General features: G+C 35.9%; 2 protein-coding genes across 3 annotated transcripts in view; both read right to left on the bottom strand.

Moving 5' to 3' along the window:
* Positions 1–21,549, bottom strand: part of LOC124635569 (malignant T-cell-amplified sequence 1 homolog) — a 31,545-nt gene extending 9,996 nt beyond the window's left edge. The window contains exon 1 of one of the 2 annotated variants that reach the window (XM_047171492.1): positions 21,396–21,549. In XM_047171492.1, coding sequence (XP_047027448.1) covers positions 21,396–21,406 — 11 coding nt within the window. In that variant the 5' untranslated portion in view covers positions 21,407–21,549. Of the gene's footprint in view, positions 1–13,714; positions 13,744–21,395 lie in introns of those variants that run through there. The other variant, XM_047171491.1, reaches the window with a different exon arrangement.
* Positions 17,392–20,738, bottom strand: LOC124635568 (adiponectin receptor protein). Its single transcript, XM_047171490.1, has one exon. The coding sequence runs from the start codon at positions 20,415–20,417 to the stop codon at positions 19,257–19,259; it is 1,161 nt and encodes a 386-aa protein (XP_047027446.1). The 5' UTR covers positions 20,418–20,738; the 3' UTR covers positions 17,392–19,256.
* Positions 21,550–22,212: the final 663 nt, after the last annotated feature.

A 22,212-nucleotide genomic window follows, 5' to 3' on the forward strand; every position in this document is an offset into this window, starting at 1 on the left:
ATGTCATGTAACTTTTTTATGGAATTCCATAAATAAGTAAACTGTTTATCTTTCTGTACCTACTGAATATAATATCCAAAGTTGAATGAATCCAGTCATTTTAATTCACAAGGGCGAAGTCAGGGTCGTAGTTATTTGAGAGGGTTCAACCGTTAACCTTTGAGGGTTATTTTTTCTTTTTCAATAAAAAACATGATAAGCAAGCAAGTTTTGTAGTACCCACGTAATTTCCATTTACGTAGCAGTGTTATGAATAACATTTTTTGGTATTAGGATTAAGAATATTCTGGAGCTGAAATTCCAATATGATATGATGAGGTTGAATTATGCAAGCTTAACCAAATTTCATTTTTGCTGCATTTTGTATAACTTTTGTTGCTTTTATGAGAAATTATTTGTACAGTGCATTTGCTCATTCTTGAAGGAGATGATAGAAGAAAACATGCCCCAAAAACATTGGGATAAAGGAGGATGATGATTTGCTCTTTCTTAATTATTTTACACAAGGATGCAGTGACAATGATCAGTGTTGTTGCAGTGTTTGGTCTTATTCTATGTGGCTGTTTATTCATTATCACACTATATGGTCAAATCGTAAACATTAATATCTTACTACCTATACACATTAAAATCAAAGGGCTAGAGATTGGAATTAGAGACAATACTTTAGCGAAAGTTAACATTCTATCTCTAATAAGCAAATCAACAGATAAATTAAAGAACTCCGTCAAAAGTGATATATTTGAGCAAACCCACAAATTTTAAACCCACAATGCAATAGTTGAAAATTAATTTTCCACTCAACGCAGTAGAAACAGTGAATGACGACCACGGCAATTATGCACGCACACCGACGCGATGCATTTGCATGGTGTATTTATTCGCACACGAGCATGGTACCTATAACTTATGTTTAACATTACTCTTACGCAAGATATAAACAACAATTAACAAAGACCTATACAATCATAAAGACACAAGCTTCCGCCCGCGACTTCGCCTGCGTCATGTTCGGTTATATCGCATTTCCAAGAGAATTCTTCAAAAGTCTGGGATAAAAACTATCCTATGTTCTTTCCTAAGGTCAACTCTATCACTGTACCAAATTTTATTAAAATCAGTTCAGTGGTTTAGACGTGAAAGCGTAAGAGACAGACAGAGTTACTTTCGCATTTATAATATTAGTAGGGATAACTCTCGACCTTTTTACTGCCTACATAGGTTTCTTCGCATCAGTAACATCAAACCATTTCCTCCTTGTTCTAATTAGTTGACACTTAATTATGTTTATAAAGCAAATTAGTGTGAGTATTTATAATTCTCTGAGAGTTTCTCATTGTCTTTTTCCTTGATAATAATTCTGAGTATTTGAAGCTGATTCTTTGTCGTGTTGTGATAGATGATTTCTGTCACTTGAGAGGGTATGCCATACATATTTGTGAGTGTAAAAGAAGCACATTGTCTTTGCATTCATGGGTAACTCAGGAACGCTAGCTAGCAGCCGAGTCGACACACACAAATATCTCACCCGCTTTGTGACACAAAACATCTACAGGTTCCAGAATTGTAGTAAATGTTAGCTTTCATCGTCAAAACAAGAGCTGTCCTAATGAAAGTCCTAGCCTAGCTGACAATACAAACACGATCTATTAAAACCTTGAACTACATACATCGATCCGAAGCGACGCGCAGTACCGCTGTTGTATCACACATTTATTTACAAAATAACTGGACAAAGACAGAAGAACAACTTCGTTCATGACGCATGGACAATGTGTCTTCAAAAATCTCTTCCAATGGACATCTTAACACGCGAGCATCAGCATTAATTCGCATTTTTATTTTCAACTTCACAGACTCGAATAAATAATAGAATTGGTCTAAAAAAAGCATCATTTAAGTATCAGAAAGGTGAATTTTTAAATTTTATTACGAACATATTTTCTCCAACAATACTGAGTGGACCTTCTGTACTACACTTTGCTATGTACCCTACGTAATCTATGTGGGCGGCGACGCGGGACGCGGAAAAGCACATAATTTTTATCCGTCTACAAACCGCTCCGTTGGTATCTCCACTTAGAGAAGAGAATTCGCTGACGCATCTTAGCTGCTGAAAAAGACATGTGTTTATTACTCTACTCGTTTATTTATTTTTCTTCCTTCTTCTTCTGTAGTCAGTAACTATTTTGTAATTTGTGGTTGTGAGCAGCGCCTGAGTCGACAGATGCTTGGGTACCTACCTACGAACTGATAAATCTACTCTAAAAACTAAAAAGTTGTACCTTAAAAAGTTTGTTCAAGCCTTAAAAAAAACTGGTTCACGATTTCCTGAAGGATAGGTTAGGTAAATGTAACAGTTCATAGTTGCAATACAAAACATGCCGCGGGAAATTGCATTGCATAGCAATTAGCCGATATATTTTCCTTTTCGCAATAAAACATTATCGCCTTTCAAGTTTTTATGTATGCAATCTACCTCCATTTTACGTATTAGGTATCTAAATTCTACACATTTGACCGACTGTCAATAGGTACTCTAACCAGGGCTACGTATCTACTGAACATATTTTCCTACCATTCATTACAGAAAACTTAGTAAGGACCAAATATAATAAACAATTTATGTACTTCTAATTAATATTACCTTACTATGACTGTGTCGATCGATTGATTTTTAATTAAGGTCTAAATACTCAACCGACTGTCTACGAATAAAAAGGAATACAAATTGTTAATGTGGTTCGAAGGTCTACAAAATTAGAGAAACATCAGAACATACAGATTCAGGTACTCGGGTAAGTATATCTGTAAACAGACTGAGACAGCAGGTAGCTATTCCAACAAACAAGCGTTGAAGACTCAGGTTGAAGATTATATATTTTTTCCTTTATTGATCATAAATTCAAAATTTTCAATATGAAAAATATCACCTATATTAAAACAGTTAATTAGTAACGTTGTGAAACACAATAATAATAAAGTATTCGTTAGCATGCCATAATCTTGATAACACGTGACACATTTCAGTATTAAATATTCAAGTTCCATTTTCGTAGAAACGATTATACTTTATTTACTTTCAAGGTTAGACTGTCAGTCTATTTCCATGAAAGAATAGAAAGCCCTACAGTATGACTATTTCTAGAAAGTTCCCTCGTTATATCATGGTGTAATCAAACCAAGTAGATGGCAAATAACCTCAAAAGAATAGAACTCTGTTGAGTAACGCCATTAAAACAATTAAGCACTTGACAGCCAGGTCATGACGTCATACAAAATGGAGAAAACAGAGGACAATCATAATGCACTCTAACACAATGCGTTAAAGTTGCAAACGGAATAACTTGTTCAGTTTCTTAACACTAGGACTCTTCTCATTGTTCAAGGACTTTCGAATCTAGGTTTTGAATGCTAGACTGGAGTTATAAGTCTGGGTTATGTGACTAACTTTCAGATTTATAAGTGGATACCTACAGTTCTAAGCAACTTCAATGGAAATTGGCTGCAACCGTTCTGCAGTGTAATTACATTTGCATCTGCATAACCTGTTTTTAGCAGCGTTTGATTTATGCTAGTAGGTCAATACATTTTCTATGATGGTGGAATATAACTATTTGGAACCACTTAATAGGTAAATGAGTCAGAAACGATCACATTAGTGATTATTAGACTGTGCACAGACAAGTTTATCGACAGTAGGTTTTACAGTTCTATTTTAGGCCTAATTGCATCATAGCTGATAATGGCTCGCTCGACTCAATGTGACTCAATAGACAATATTACCTCCTAGTATAAATTACTAACTGTTTCGAGTGGTTCCTCTCGCGACCCGAGGGAATTGTTCCATTGCTCCCCACACCTATATAAAAAGTAGCCTGTCCTTTCTCAAGCTATAGTTAGACTACCAGTGTATCAAAAAATGGCTCAGAAATCCTGGCGTGAAAGTCCGTCAGAAGCTCGCATTCTCAGCAAATTATCCCTTTTCCTCTATTTCTACATCTCTCCTCACGTCCTTAAAAATACACAGGTACATAGACAGGTGAAAAGAGCTATAAACTCTAGGATTGGAAATAGATCAGTCTCGAGAGAGAATGTAGAAAAACAGAAAGCGATCGTGATACCAATACCTACTTATTCTAGTCTCACGGACAACCGACTGTTCAATATAGGTACTACTAGTTAAGCATACGCTGCGTCTATCTTGCACTCTTTTCAGGCAATATTTACGTTACAATTGAATTGAGAATACTCAGTTCATCTCTTTGAATCTACGATAAAAGGGGGCCACGCCCCCATAGACATGGAACTGCTCCAAAACAGAGGCAACCACATCAATATGTTGATAGCGTAGCGAGTGTTGTAACGAAATTTGGCACACAGCATAGCGTAAGGTTCGACTTCGTAAACATTCAAAGTGTGCCAAACACGAGACCGAGGCCTAAAGTGAAAGTATATGCTATTATGCAAGTTGATATACGAAGGCTTCATATATTTAATAATTGGAGCATCACTGGACTAAATAATATGAAGAGAAGAATTAGTTCGGATGTGAGAACTTAGGGAAGACTCCCGCTAATCTTAGTTTGCCAAACAAACATAGAATATAGATGGATGGGATTGATATATTCATAAGGCAGCCAGCTGCGATTTGAGCAGAGCTGAAATTTCAGGTGCTCAAAAAAGAAGTCGCCTGGCTAAAATGTAAAAAAAACCAGTTGGATAATAAGCGTCATCTACCTAGTTGTAGTGTTGAACATTGCAATCCACAAGTCGGCTAATCGACGTTTAGACGTTTATTGAAAGGCGTTGTTCAGTCAAAGGTGAAGTCTGCTTGAAAGATTGTCATATACCCACATTTGTCACCGTAATACTCGTAGAATTACCTAAAATATTATGTCACAAACAAAGATGAGATAACTGTTTACACCACACTTGTTTGCTGCGGTTAGATAAGCTTTAAGTGGGCGACCGTGGCGACCACTTCTAGCTGGCAGTTTTAAAAATAGAAGTGCAGACGCGTATTTTATATCTCTACAAGTGGGTAAAGTAGGATCATATTTGGACAGTTTTCTCACGTTGTAGTCATGAATGTGAATAAACAAAAAGTAGCTGCAAAAGGCTAGGTTTGGTGAGCTTATGTCAGGTCTTTCTGTGGATGATTTCACGGTATAATATCCCTGTTTTCAACCTTTCACAACGGTCACAACTTTCTTTTAGAAAATTATAGATTTAAACAAGTCCACTTACCTACATACCTATAACATTTACTCGAGGTATGCAGTGTAACCTCTATGATAAATTAATGGTTCAATCAATATGTATTAAATATAGACTGACAGCGACCCCTTTTGAAGCTAAATTGTTGGCTTCTTATAAGATAAATTCTTGGCTTAACGCAATACGTTAACCTTTGCCATCATTAAGGAATGATAAGGAATAACAGGTAGGTATTGAAAGTACCTACCAACTTCTTTAGAATATCGCCTGTTTTATCTCCATACTTGAACTTTCACTACAGAAATAAATATGGAATAGAGAATTAAAAATGCAGAATGCACATTTGCTTTCGTAATATTCTCTTATACTCGTATAAAACCTGAATGACAAAGGATATTATTTAAACTCCTGAAAACATGCACTTTAGAAAAAACAGCTACCCAAAAGGTCTTTTATATACCTTCTAATCTTGTTTTTCAGCCCACAGGGACAGCGAGGGTTCAAAATAAACACAACGGGATCGTCAACAGAGAATTCCAATTTACATTTCATTATGAAAATAATTATTCGGTTGTTCGCGTCACACGAATTACGTATTGAAGTTCAATACGTAATTCGTGTGACGCGAACGTCGTTCAATAATTGAACGACGAGAAGCCATAGAACTCATTTACTCTATAAGCCGTAAGTTTATGGGACCGTACTCTATAGGTATGCCTAGGTATAGACATTTAGATAAAATATCCTATAAAGGCATTTTATTTGACTTTGTTCATCATACGCGTACTTGTACAACTAAAAAGCATCATCTAGAAAGTCTGATCAACCTACTGGAGTTATTGCAGGACTTTGTGCAGGATTTATCCAAACTAATATTATAAATGCGAAAGTAACTCTGTCTGTCTGTCTGTCTGTCTGTCTGTCTGTCTGTCTGTCTGTCTGTCTGTCTTTCTGTCTGTCTCTCTGTCTTTTCTTCACGCTTAAACTACTGAACCGATTTGTGTGAAATTTGGTACAGACATACTTTGAAACTTGAGAAAGGACATAGGATAGTTTTTATTACAAAAAAAAAATAAAAATAAAATTATTCCGGACATATAGCGCCATCTATTGGTCAAATCAAAAATCTGCTGGTAGTCACTATTCCACGCGAACGAAGTTGCGGGCAAAAGCTAGTATGTCATATTTATGGCCAGGGGATGGATGCCCATGACCGGGTGGTTGGCGTTCAATGGGTGAGGTCTTCGTTCAGCAATGAACGCCAATTGCCTGATATGATGATAATGATTCTTTATTCTCTCTCCAACAGGATATAACAGACCGATATACTTGAAACTTTTTATTTCCTTTAACTTTAACTTTATAGAAAGGGATCTTAAAAAACTTTTTACATAAGAAATGGACACATCGAAGTACCTATTGAACCTTCTTGTTATGTAAGGCTCGACCTGAAGACGCTTTCAAGGACAAAGTACAAAGAACTTATAAGGCAAAAGGTTAAAGGTCATCATATACCAGATCAAAGTAAAGTTTAGTTATGTTTTACTTAACAACAGTACAATCAAAACGGATTTATTTAATTACAGGTCAATAACAAGAAGTTTAGTATCTAATAAATTCCAAGTTCTCAGGATACGCCTTAAAATCACAGTAAGTTTGAGATTCCAAGTAGGTACTTAATTACAAATGAAAAATGTTCCCCTCTTTGGCTCTTGTTGTCATTTCGAAAGTTGGAAAATATTTCAATTAAATTCGTCTTGGAAATTAAAATACGTAAGTAGCCATTAGACTCGAAGTACGCAGGTATAGTATGGCGTCCATCCAAAAAGTTTTAATCAAAACATGTTTCTCTATAACCGTATTAAATGTTAACGAAAATTGCGTACATACAATGTTGATCGATTAATAATTTTATTGTTGCAATTTTCCACGTGAGTAAAGACACATCAGTAAACATTTTTACGCTTGTACGGTAAAACCACAGAAAATTTTGAATCGCGTTTTGAATTTGGTGTAAGTACATAAAGGTAGTCACAAAACTGAGAAAAGACATACGCCAGTTTTTAATTTGGGTAGGTACCTATTTACAGAAAAAAAAAGTTCGTTAGGGATGTCGGTGTAACTGCGGAATAGCTAGAATTTCATGTACTTAGCTAACAAACAAAACATACACAGCAGTAGATATAGGAAAAAAAAAAACAGAAAATATAATAATTTTGTTAGCAAATTAATTAGGTACCAGCTTTTAACGTTTTATTGTTTGCTCTTTTGTAATTATTATCCCGAGGTCAATCAATTTTTGCGGCTTTGTCGTCGGGAACCAAAATAAATATTTTCAGTAATCTGGGTCGATCCGAAAAATTCACTTCGGAACATTGTTTGACGCAAACTTCGTTGGAATGCTGTATATTGGGTCAAATAAAACATCCAAATGGTTTATCTCCTAAACATAGATGACACAGTAATTTGGGAAGGTCGAGATATCGAAAAAACATGCAGGAAATAGATAAGAATTTCCGTATTGTTACAAAAGTGCTAAACAAAGTTGCCAAGTACATTATGACGTGTATGTATATTTTATTTTTCCTCCGACATACCTAACAGAGGAAATGCTATTTAAAAATTCATGATCCAAAGAGACGAAATGGACTGCAGTATGTGTATTTGTTTTTTTTTCATGGCATACGAGGTTTGAACCACTTCCTGAAGTAACGGCTCGATGTGCCTACCAGGATAAAAGCTGTCATATTGACGTCTATCAGGTTCAGCGGTTTCCGTGAAATCGCAAGTTCGATGCTACAAACGTAAAATGGATGGATGTGCGGATGTTTTCTCTATCGCACAAAAACTACAAAGGGGATTTTGATTATACATACTTTAAAGTAGTATAATATGTAGCTTATACCTAGGAATACCATAAAAGCTACATTTATCCGGGTACGGGAAGAAGTTCCCTCGGGACACCAGAAACCGCGGAAGCTAGTCTATCATATAGCGATTGCATAAACAACTGTATAATATGCATACAGCAAGGTATATCTGCATCCATACTCCTATTGTCTTAACCAGCATTGCTATTATCATGTTAACCCAGTTCTGCGCGACCTAAAACGAGGTTAACAAATTAATTTCATTAACAATACGAAATATGCCATCTGCACTGTCAATTTATGTATTACGAACTAAGCCTGACTGAAAATTAGTGACGTTTTGACTAGATAGCAAGATTTGCATTTTTTTACGGTCCCCGCATACAGATACGCCTTCGAGGGACCCACATACAGACCTTAAGGGTTCCCTGCACTACTAAACTGACTTTTGTGATGGCTGTTGAGTTTCGATAGATTGGGTAATGAGTATTTGCTAGTTTTTTGGACTTAAGGGGCCTGACCTATGCTTAATCCGGTACTGGAAATACATATTACCAACGAATATCAAATGATGTGTTAAGAAATACTGAATTATTAAAGCCGATAAGGATATGCGAGCAATATTATAATGCCAAAATCAAAACTATGAATGTGTTGTTATTTGTTACATACAACTAACACGTGATTTTTTTTTATAATCGGCTTATCTTAGGTATGTCTTTATCGACGACCTATTTTTTATTGATAAACAGAGTTGAGTTACCAAATTGACACGTTAAATCATCCTTAAGGCGCTCGACTCTATAGAATATTTATGGTGTTCTATTTACCAAATACTTATTATATTATTAGATGTAAACAAGTTGTGGCTAATTAGAACAAAACAAAGTTGTTATCAATGACGTTTCTTATTTATTTCCGTTTCGGTTCAAAGTGCAGTGAAAAGGGCGCTTCTACGCATTATGACATAAAAGCAACAATTTAACATAGAGCGGATATTTTACTACAGCGCTGAATTTTTATTGTGTTCTGAAAATGCCCTTATGATTACTATAAAGAGATTTCTACGGAAAAGTCTTTTATTCGTGATTTACGAACTTAAATATCTCGTCAGGAATCAAAATAGAGGTGTTAGAATATTGAGAACGATGCCCTACCTATGCACACATTTGGCCTCGTAAGTCAAATCGATCAATATGGGACTACGGGATAGTTTGAGCACTCCTGACAATAATGTGAATTATGAGGGCCTTGTCAGAGGATCGATAGCTTCCCTCTTCAGATTCTTTACTCTTTCAGGCGGTATGAACATTCGCTTTTGTAGTCGATTTCGATTTTTCCTCTTGTCTAAGCATAGTTTACGGTAAACCATTCGTTGAAAATGTTTACGCACGTGACTGACCGCAAAGTATGTGTTGTCCATTTGTTCGCTTAGTTCGAAAAGGATTAGGTAGTAGATGTTTCAATACTTTGACTCAGATCAGAATAGAACCAAAATCCAGACAAACTAGTTCATATGCTAGAAACTCGAATACCTAAACCCACTCGAAATGCTTATGAACTACTGTTCATCTCAATGACTCAATGTACGTGAAGACCATATAGAGTCTATGACATCCATAGACCATAACCATAACATTTTCACGCTTCTTCAACGGGACAATAGGCATTTTATCATCCAGCCATTTCCGAAGCAGGTTTTACAACATTTACTAAAACGATATCACCACTGGAAAGTACGGGTGGGCATAAAATTACAAACTACCGACATAACGGGGCACTTTATAGCTTTCGTACCAGTACCCACACATAACATTCTAGCTGGCACTTCTGATAGACATTTATTTCTCTATTAATTTTGTATCAGCAAAAGGCGAAGAAGCTTGCCCGACCACGTGACTTAAAGGAACCCTGAAGTTTGTTCTCAATGTTTGTTTTGCTAATATTTTTTTTAGGTCAGTGGGTCAACTCGGGAACGGTAACCAAAACCAAAATGAGCATTTCGTGTTTTTATTATGAACTAGCTTTTGCCCGCGGCTTCGCTCCCGTCAACTGAATTCTCTACTTTACCCTATTTTTTTTCATAAGAACCTTCTCCTGATAATAACAAACACAACAAAAAAAGAATTAGCCAAATTGGTCCAGGCGTTGTTGAGTTATGCGCTTACCAATACATTTTGCGATTCATTTTTATATTATAGATATTATGATACAGACAGAAGGGTAATTAAGATGTTTTCTTACAAAGATAGATAGATAGCAACATTGTGAACAAGCGTATTCAAAGTTCAAACCGTTATCGAATAATCGTTGTCGTTTATGAGTTGATATCATTTTGTTATAATTAACGTGACAGAAACTTTAAAGAGCCTAATTTCAATGAACGTTTTGATCTCGGCATGAAAAACTATTTACCTACATATTGTATGGCTCAGATCATTATTCTTTTTTATTATTTCTTTGGTCTGCGTTCTATAGCTTCGTGCCGAGGATCCAATATTTTTGAAGACTACAAATCAAATCTCCGCCCAAATCGATCAATGGTCAATCAGAAAAACATAATAATCGATATTGTAACATAATATTTTCAATAATACCTACTCATCAGGCACGTGATTGATAACAAAACCACAACACTGATAACTGGCTGAAAACGTGACGGATTTGATGTAGTTTGCGTTTGTTCATTAGTTTATTACCTACATTTTATATTTTCGATATTTAAGGACAGTAGATCGAATCGGTAGACGGTCTTGTCTATGAACATAATGTAGGTACAGACGATTATAAAAAGATCCAAAAGATTTCATTATTATTGTCATATATGTCTCTATAGCCATTTCAATAGATAAAAGTAGGTACACTCACCGATTTATGCGTGTTTATGCTTATTATTAATTATCGTCACGTGAAAAGAATAAATCGTTTAATTAGTTCTGCAATTAAAAGCGAATGATGCAATGAATTAATAAGACATAATCACATAACCGATTTTCCCTTTTGTCTATTAATCTTTATTGATGAGGAATTTATTTATTGATCAGATTTGATTCTGTGGAATTTAAGACCATTATTAACTTCAAATTGTCGCCACCAAGGAAACAAGGGAATGTTTGATAACAAAAAGCATTAGATAAGATAGAGAAGGTCAACCATAGGTCCTGATCAATAGTTTCATTACGTTGCGTCAAGGAAAAGCACCCTCAAACGTAGTTTTAATGGGACGTTGAGTATTGACAGTTATTTATTCTGTTTATAACTTACAGTAGTATTATTATAATGACGAACATTCTATTTCATAACTTAGAAACTTTTTCATACCTACATACTTTTTTTTGAAAGGACCAGGGTCGTATTTATCCTCTCGCTGGCCCCGGGAACAGTGGCAAAAGGAAACTTTTAGAGTGATCACAGCAAAAAAAATGGCGTTAGGGTTTCCCAGGGTGCTAAAAAAATGGCTGAAGGCTGTCTATCCCGGGACGCATGGCAAGTTTTCATAGTGCCCAATAGAAATTGACTGGAAGAGGGGACTGGACTACAGTTATACATATGTTATGTCATTTAACTTGAGTCCGTTGACTCGGTCTGTATTTTTACTAATGTCAAGTAACTATTAAGTAATCTGAGCTAATGTGAATTTTTGTGACACCATTACCTAGTGATTATCTAACTGCGCAATCAAAAAGCAATTAGCGACAGTAAATGCGCAAGTAGGTGGGTAAGTACTTATAAGAACAACAAATAAAAAACGAAGGCATGAAAGGAGAACTTTCAAGTATTCAACATCGCTTAAAATTCGCTCAAATTCTACAGCGTAATTAATTTGTTTCAAGGCCAAGGATTACTTGATGCAAATAGAATTGCGATAAAATTCAGTCATAGAATTTATTATTAAAGTTGATTATAAAGTCTTAATTAATCTTTTTTTCAAATAAGTATAAACTATCCTCGTTTTGCGTCGCATAAATATTCGGCTAAAAGCGGACACTGGCACTGGCACTCAGCTGCATCCGAATAGACTGGAAGCCGACCCCAACATAATTGGGTAAAGGCTAGGCAAATTTTGTCTTGCGTCGTATAAATCTGGCCTAAATCTACGCAGTTATTTGCCGAAAATGCGTCGCAGACAATGTCTCCTGTCCGGGTCGCTACGCATGGGTGTTATGTAATGGGTTCCCCTGCGCTTCCTGAGGAAACTGCGTCACACATCCGAATAAAAAATCATTAAGAACCTACGTATGTTCCAAGCCTCTTATTTCCACTTTTCAGCTACTTTATAACAGGGGAAAATTCACATCTGCATTCTTATGTAAATAATATCGCGTTTACAACGTCGTGTATGTTTTCAGAATTTCTCCAAACGATAAGATTAGACGCATTACGGTTTAATAAAGTATTAATTGTACCTATATAAAGTATTATCGACAATCACATCACGTGTATGTATGAGACAAATAGGTCAGATTACCTATAAATATACTATAAGACTATCTGTTATCTACCTAGGTATTCTCGAGCTAAACCTCATTAACAAAATTGTTTACTACCGTTTTTTTTATAGCCCGGTCAACCTTTTTGATGGCTCTCCTGAAATTCAGCGAAAACACATTTTTCCGTAGACCGTCACGCCCAAAAAATATTGACCATGACTCTGAATTATGTAAGGTCATCGAATTTGCATATAAAAACAAAGACATGTATGCCCTCGATAATATCTACATGTAGGGAGTTCTAGATATCTTTAAGATCTTATTAATAGTCTGGCAAAGCAGAAGTTTAGCTATAAGAGAATTTATGAGCCATTATTCAAAAACAATTTTCGCTCGTCCTTGCGAAGTGGAAGTTTTAAACTTTAGCAATCTTTTGTCGCTGGCTAAAGAGGTATGATGGATGAATGAGAGAGAACTTTGATTTGGCAAGTTACGCCGTAATATAATTATATAAAAATATAATATTTTAGCAATCCTCATGAATCTACATTTTGAAAACAAGAAAAAAACATTTCGTATGTGGACAAATTGGATCCATTTTCTGCATCGAGTTTTGCAAAATTATATCTTCGTAAGACCGTTAGAAGAGCTGTAATACGGGACTTATTTTGCCGATCTTGATAATTTGTAAACTACCAAACGACCCTGGGAAAATTGAGGCTCCATTTCTCACAAAAATCAGCGAACTGTAAATAATCGGCAGAGGACTGGATGTTTAAAAATATTTTGCTTTAATTTGACGCTATGCAAACTAGTTTAACTCTCCACAAGATTCTGACGCGAAATTGGTTCTCGATGAAAGTGAGACGGATCTTCTAACCACAATCTTCCTTGACCTAATTCATTTATAGGGATATTGGCATAGTATAGTTTGCTTAATCTTCAGGGGTCCGAAGTAGTGGGGGATGCGATGCGTGAATATAAAGCAGTTTTATGTTGCACTCCGGGGAGCAAGGAATGTAGGTCAGGTATAAAATGTTTATATTTGTAAAACTGTCTTATGTTGTTACTCTCCCTCTATGAAACTTGAAGAACTTTTTGTGCACGATCGGAAAAAGGGAATGAAGCATGCTTGATCCAAAGTAATTTGGCAAAGAAAATGAGGAGGATTATTGCCATGAATCGTGAACTTACCCTACTGAGGTCATTCAATTTTTATGTGTGAGTAGCGTACCTAGTACACCAACGATACGATTTTTTTTAATAAAAAATACGTGGGTAATTCCACATAATCTATCGATAACAATCTATATGTCCACTCTTATCGAATAAGGATATGACTTGTTATCTGCAACGTGATTCACTCTGTACTAACTAACACAGGTACTAAGTACAGACGGATTTGGGTACAAAGATTAATCAGTTCATAAAAATAAAATTATACGGAATATGGATTACCATTTATCATTTTATAATCTCATGAAAATCCTAATGGACAATATTACTTAAAGGATTAGGTTTATTTCCAAAAGTATTTTAAGAGCCACATTTAGTCTACCTAATTGCCTCGATAGGTAGGATAAGTGCACTCATGAATATGACATTTTCAAAACTGATTATAACTCAACACACAACACACAACGGAGTCCAGCGAGAGGAGAGGATTGTCACATAATATACAATGCGTCATGCGAATAATTTCTAAAAACATTCCCTTTTCTACTTCCTCTGGTACACATAATGTATGTACCAGTGGGTAGGTTGGTAGGTACTAAGTACTGATGATGATGATGTCCTCCTGATCAATTATCGGCCATGGCGGTTGCTCTCATAAAGGAGGTACTATACTACTAAGGACGTAGTTAAGAACACCTATCAAAGCCGAGAACTGCAATTGAAAAACCAGAACCGTAGCAATATGCATAATCCTGATCAAGCAAATTTTGTGCTGCTCCGAACATTAGCGGCATTAACATACTAAACGGTACCTAAGGACTTATCGACCGCTGAATACTAATTAATTATACTGTCATACTGTCACTGTGTAATTAACATCAGCATTAATCTAAAACTAATTATTACGAGGGAAATAAGTTTTCGTGTAAAATTCAATGGCGGTCTTGTTTGTCCTCTCTGCAATTTGATTAATGGTTCGTTGGGATTTTACAAATTTTCAGAAAATGAAGATAACTATGCTATAAAGCAACTTCGGGTGTGGTATGAAATGGCATAATAATAAAGGTATCCCATATTTTACAGACATTTTTATTAGACCATTTTAGGGGTCCCGTCTGTGTTGGAGAGGTCAGATAGACAGTCGCTCCTTGTAAAGCACTGGTAACTACTTAGCTGCATCCGGTTAGACTGGAAGCCGATCCCAACATAGTTCGGAAAAGTCAAAAGCAGATTATGATTTTAGGGTACATACAGGGTAAAGCGCAACCCTATACTCCATCTATACTATGACTTCACTATCCTCACCAGGGTGTATCTAATGAGCCGTGAAAGTAAGACAATTTAGTGTTTAAGTAACAGATGATCGTCTTACGAAAAATATCGACCCAAGCCTGTTCTCAAGGTGTGCCCCATAAAGAAACCTAGGTATTGGCAAGGTTCTAAATCACCTTGGCGCACCCACGCCTAACATTATGGTTTGCGACTGTCAAGGACAAAATTCTACTTGGTAATCGATATTTATAATTTCTTGCGATTCTATGACTATCCTGTGCACTGGAAAATATTATTGTTCGATAGCATAGCCGATACGACTACTTACTCATTTATTTTCGAAATGATGCCCGTTTTACGGAATAATATGACCAAAAGACCGAATCATATTTTTTTTGAAAAAATCGGTTTTATCAGAGTGATTCATAGGAAAGCCGAAAATACAGAGAATTTGTTTAGGTATATGTATATTCAGTATATTCCAAATTAAATCCTAATTAACAGAGTTTTTGCTCTGAACCTAATGAAAATACTTATTAGACTCCCTGGCCCATTCATGAAACTTTCAAGTTTTTTCCAAGAGGTCCCCAGCCTTGTTGATAAACTTTTGGATTCTGGTTACGTCCTTAAGCCTTTAATTAAAATTCGGCATAATTACTTTCTCCGTCAAATCTGGCTCTGATTTATTTTAACGTCTTAAAAGTTTATTAAGCCGTTTATTTGCCACAGCTGTATTGTTTGGAAAATCTTAAGAAGGGGACCATTCAAAATGTATTACGATCGTTTCCTTTCTTCAGTCTAGTTGTCGTTGCATGATTTATAAGGTCAAACAATGTAGGTATAATTTTCGTAGCTAGGTAACTACTACGTAAATTGTTTGCAACCTATTCAAACGTAGGGACCTTAGGGGCTGCACCTGCATAGGCTGCATACCTAATAAGGACTCAAATGTACCTAAAGGTGACTGCTACCGACGGACAACTCAGTCAGGATATAAGAGGTAAGTATTTAAGTTTTAATTGGACCTATTGCATTATGCTGAAGAACCTTTTCGTCTTTCGACATATATTATGTATCTGAGTACCTAGGTATGCAGAAAAATGATGGTCGTTCCTACTTTCTACGAAAAGACATCAAGTCCGCGACTTCATAATTTAGGTACTTACCTACTTACTGCCTTCATATTGAAGCTTTGATTGATGGCCCATTATTATAATACGACCCTACAGATATTGGCGAACTTGACGGGTAGGGGCACATTTCAGAAAGTAAAGGACAAACTAAGGTCACGCAGAATCGCGTTAGGTTTCAAAGAAGAGTGTTAAAACATGTCTTTAACTCAGGTAGTAGTTTGTTTTGTTAGTGTTTATTTTGTAATATTTTGAGAGTTGATAACTTGAAACAATAAGTAGCTAACTTCCTATAAGGTATTGTTTAATCAATCTATCTGATTAGGTACATTCAGCTAATAAGGTCATGGAAACAATTGGTCCAAATTATAAAATACCGGAACATTAAAATCTATCACAAGCAAGTAAGAATCTGTTAGGTACTATTTACCTATCTACAGAATAAAATAAACTGATAGAGAATTACAAAAGCTTTGGTATTTTGTATGTGGATGGTGTTCATAGACTTTTGATGCTGACTGTCCCTACCCAGCTCGCTTTTCTATTTACAGTTACGATTCTGAGCATAAAAATCTGTCTTCAGTCTACCATTTCTGTCCGTCAATCTTTTCTATTTCAGAATATTAAAATAGACTTCCCGGATGCCGAGTTCAAGCGGGGTTCCTATAATGAGTTAAGGAATCTTCAGTTTCCCTTTAGAAAAAGATTAACGAGTATATTCAAGGTACCTAAGCCGATAACGCGAAGATCCGAGTTACAAGAACGCGACGAAGCCTTAGGACATTTTCCATTATCAAGGTTGAATACCGCACCAGCCGGTACCTACCTACCTAGGTAAGTTGTTAGGTACTGTGGCAGATTACATAAAGCCTTAGATAAGAATACCTGCCTATGCTATATCAGGTAACAAAATGGTAATGAGTCGTGGCTTAGGTGCTCAATTTGCGTGATCTAGTCTTAAGATATTGGTACCTACCTAGTTATCTACCGTAAATAGGAATAAGTATAACTTTACTCGTATGATGATCGAACATCCACTCGTATGTCAAATGAGACTGAAAATTAGCCTTGCAGTTTTAGCAGTTCATGGAAATTGATTGTTCGTCAGTCCTAATTAAAACGTAAGTACTTAAGTGAGTATTGAAGCGATGTAACTTAGGTTCAATACACCGATATAGTTAATAGGTAAGTCAGCGTTGACGCCCGCCTCACTAATCCTTCGTGACGTTATGGAAAACGGACAAGTTCGATGCAAACTACCATTGTATGGTTACCGTAAAGAAACTACACAAATTAGGTTTTATTTTAATTTTATTGCATAATTTTTAATCCCACCAAAAACAATTAACAAATGTCACACGAACAGTGAAAGCATAGTTTAGCAATTCAAGAAAAATGTTTAACAAAATATAGGCTACAGAGAGACAATAACACAAAATTTACGATCAAGAATAGAACTTTATGTGGTCTGTTGAAAATACAGAAAATATTAACAATCATCTCATAGCAAAATGAAAATACCGACATAAAAGAAATGTAATTTACAAAGGGCAAATATATGTTTTTCATTTTAAAGTAATTAACACTGTGCAAATATAATATTGTCTTCACTCAGCCCAATTCGGAGTATTTCGACTTCGATCTTTGATATGACAAATACTGAACTTCAGGTATTTTTTTTAAAAACAAAGCTTAATTTACTGGGAGAAAGCAGAATTACCTCAAAACTTATCTTTTACTTTATCATTATGTATAAGACATTGTCTTTACGATATCTTTATGAGATTTTCTATATTTACCATAACATTTCTAATTACATAATTTTTAAGCCTCTCCGTCCAACATATCAATATAAATGTACTTTTCAAGACAATAGAGCTCCATTTGCATACATCACAAATACTTTTTATTAGTTTTTTTTACATTTTCTGTCTCATAAAATCTTTACAGTTATGAACACTTAATAACAATTTAGAATATACTTTTAATTAATTTTATTTGCAGACCACAGTGAATGAATATTTGTTATGGAAGTTAATGTAAATGAAAATGCCTGGAAAAATATTAAACAAACAGTGCAATAAAAACAATCAGAAAATAAATTATTTAAACATTAGATATTTCGAAACAATGATGGAATGTCAGACTGCAGTTACTTAAATCTTACAAAAACCAATACACTTACAAGTACACCATAAAAAAATATTTTCAATTGTACATTACAAATATCTAATTACAATTTAATTAACTTGCATGATGTACTCATTTGTGCTAAATTGGTATGAAACAGCTAAGAAAGGTATTTTGATTTACATACTAATGATTAGATAGATAAAATTATGTATTAAAAACAGAATAAAATGCTTACAAACTGCATCTAATGGTGTGAGATTCAATGCAACATACACAAGTGTCTTTTAAGTCTGAAATGATAGTTTAATTTGTGAAACAATATAGGAAACAAACACTTGTAATGATTATTTGATGAAGTTGTAAATAATTAAGTAAATAAATATAAAATGTGATCATCATAATGTTAGGGAGTGCGAGGACAGAATGAACTCACATTTACAGCCAAGAATAATCTCCTAATATGTATTGAAAAAGTATGAAGTAATGTTATGTACACTATGGAAGAACAATGAAAGGGCATACATGTGGTCCAAACTATGTCTATGCTACCTAACACTGGACTTACAATTTAGTGCAAACAAGAAAGTTGTAAACAGAACAAATTAAGTACGCTCTAACATCTTCACAAAGCATCAAGAAAATATATTAATTAAAACCTTTCTTGGTGTTTCTTATTTTTTCAATGTAGTCCCTGGTGCAAATAGCATTACTAGAAAGTACTAAAACAATAACTACTAATGCACTAATACTAATTTTAAAAATAAATAAACAGTAACTATGACATATGTTTATTATTTAGTAACCCCCTTCAGTTTACCCATAATGTGACCCCTTTCTTTTCAGCCTCACTAATTATGAACAATACTGCTTGTGTTTTTTCATCAGCATAGATTTTTTGAGTTGTTAAAAAATTTACAAAAATTCGTAGTTTATATGTTTAAAAAATATACAGTGAAGCTATCGAATGTTTGTATTTCTACTTAAATTTATCTATGGTCTACTATCACATTTGGTATAGGGAGGGGCTAGAATGCAATTGATGATGGAGGCATGGAACATTCCCCTACTGTCACACGGTATGACGCCAGTTCACTGATACCGTGGTAGTGCACGAAGGCAGCCACAATCACAAGTACATGGAATATTTGGTGGGATTGGAACCAGATGTCGCACTTCCCTGGGAACCAGCGCTCGGGCACTCGCAGGGCATAGAACATAGCTCCTAATATGTACAGCAAGCCCATCAGCACCAGCCAGCCCAGTGATGCTTTGCTCACTTGGCTGAACCAGCCTTCTGTGATGCCATAGTGGATAGCAGGCACTATGCCTGACAGACCAAAACCCATGAACACTCCCGCTCGAAGAGGTCGCAAGCGAGGCTCTGAGAACCTATCCCAAAGGGACACTATTATTGACAGTATTCCTAAAACAACCACTACAGATAAGTATATTATTTTTGGTCTGTAATGGCAGTAGAAACTATAGTACAACCATGGAACAAAAGAACCCATAATAAGTAGGGCTATTCCACAGTAATCCAGCTTAGAAAACAATTTCCCGACCATCTCCGAATGGCAGTAGAGGGTGTGATACGCGAACGAGAAGCCGAGGCACACTATGGCACCCACGAAGAATACTCCGAATATCATCTTCTCCTGCATCTGTATCTCGATGGAAGGACGCGAGAGGAAATAGATCGCGACGCCGATGAACGCCACGCAGCCTAGTAGATGAGTCCAGATGTTGCCGGTCTCAGTGTGGATGCGGAATATGGACGCAAAGCACGCGCTGAACGAGGGAAGCGGCGGCCTGTGGCCCTTGTGCAGATAGTCGTTGTCCTGCAGCCAGCGCGGCAGGTGTCTGAAGTGGCACACGTTCCACGACGCCTCCCACACTTTGCGGACGAACTCCTCAGCTTGCTCGGCTGCGTTGTGTGCCAACGCGCCCAAGTCTATTTCGTCTGAGAGCACGCCCGCTTTTAAAACTTCCGCCATTTCCGCGTCCAAGAGATGTTGATCCTCAGGAGTAGAAGGTAGAGGACATCCATCTTCTTCCTCTGCTAGTACTTCGTCGAGTTCATCCATCTGCGAGGCTAAGCTTTCCGCTTCGGGGTCCCATCCTTGGCGTCTCCGCAGCCCGTCCGAAGACGCGCTGCGGGATCCCGTATCAGAATCAGATTCCCACATCGCGCCGTCAAAATTCACTCACAAACATTAAAAACGGCAACCATTAGTCGCCACGACCTTTGTTAGTCGCACACGGACAGTTATTCGTTACAATCCAGTTACGTCACGGAAAATGTTCACGATGCACAAGATGTCTTTGCATCCGTTGTTACAAATCGATCGCAGTAGGAATTTGTTAATTAAAATACTTCACATTCGACTATGATCACAAAAATTTTAAGCGTTATAAAAATCGTCGAAAAATCACTAACGCACAGGACAATCGGAACAGCTGCACAGAACTGAACTGATGAACGAACAAAACCCAGTCATTCACTATTTCCAACGCAACGAAATGAAATGTATATAGGTATCTCCTTCCAACTTATAATCATTTCCGATTATTTCGCATGCTTCACACTTCCACGGCGGCAACGTCACAGCTTTTAGTGTTGTACTTGTCCCAATAACAAAAACCGTAAAAATAATCATGCCTATTTTGAATTCCCATTCCGTAATATTTTTGAGTTTAAGCAAAAGTTTCAAGCGAATGTCAAAAATTCATATTCTGAACCATGTTAGATTTTGAAGTAAAAAATAGCTTTGAACTAAGTGTACTTAGGCTTTTTAGTTCGTTTAAATATTAAAGATTTGACTACGTGAGTATATTTTCTTTAATATTCATTGCAATATAAAACATAGGCTGTAACTGAAACATACCCATCTAAATAATAATTAGTTTGTTATTTTTATAATCGATTTCTGTGCTAACCGTAAATATATCGCAAGTAATCGTTAAAGTAGGTGACATCTCTACAGTACCAAATTGATTGGACGAAGCGGAATGTTCATTTCATTCGTTTGACATTACTGAATGAAGTGAAGGTCTGAGTGAATGAAATTTTATTCTAACCTCATCTAGTTTCGAAAAACAACCTTATTTGAGATCACCTTATGTATTTTAGGGAAAATGTATTAAAATAAAGTAACTTCACTTACTTTTTGAACATGATGCGGCTTGTTTTGTTAAAAAATACACTCAAAACACAACCCTAAAATGTCACTAAACAGTACTTGAACGACTAAAATTATTATACTTCACTTTACGTTCAATCAATCGACACTAGTTCAATCTTTCCCTTTGCTTCAATCCTATGAATGCAGAATTAACCAGGAAAGATTAATGTAAGACTGGAGGTCAGGGTAAAGAATGTTATGATAGTTAAAAATTGAAAACTGTTTTGAAACAGTAAAAGGATTCAACATAAAAAAAATACCAGAAAACCGCATTAAAATAGGTCCATATACACCGGTCAAACTGAGAATATATTTTTAAGGTCGTATTTTTTTTATTTCTATCTATGTTATATAGTGAAAAGTTTATATGTTTATTTATATTGGACCTCGCAACAAACAATCTAAAGACATAGTAATCTAGGAATGGTCGCCAGAGATTCCCAGACCCCTTCACTCAGGCGAGGTCGGAGTGCTGCTGGGTCTTTTTAGTGGGTATACAGGGAACGTCTGTACTGGGGAGACCCACATACCTCTCTCCATCCCCCGACGGGAAGGACATGCCTAATAGCATTTTTGCCAGCGACCAAAAAAGGGCATAGTAATGTAGAATATGTATTCCTTTAATTATAAGATGGCACAACTATACTTCCAAACTATGAATTTTAATAAAGAAGCAAAAGTTATATGTTTGTTTGTACCCTAAGCCCTAGAGGCTCCAAAACTACTAAAGCCATTTGAAAAATACTTTCACTTTTGCAAAGCTACACTCTTCCCGAGTAACATATGATATATGTTTTGT

This window comes from Helicoverpa zea, chromosome 13 (assembly GCF_022581195.2).
Source record: "Helicoverpa zea isolate HzStark_Cry1AcR chromosome 13, ilHelZeax1.1, whole genome shotgun sequence".
NCBI lineage: Eukaryota > Metazoa > Arthropoda > Insecta > Lepidoptera > Noctuidae > Helicoverpa > Helicoverpa zea.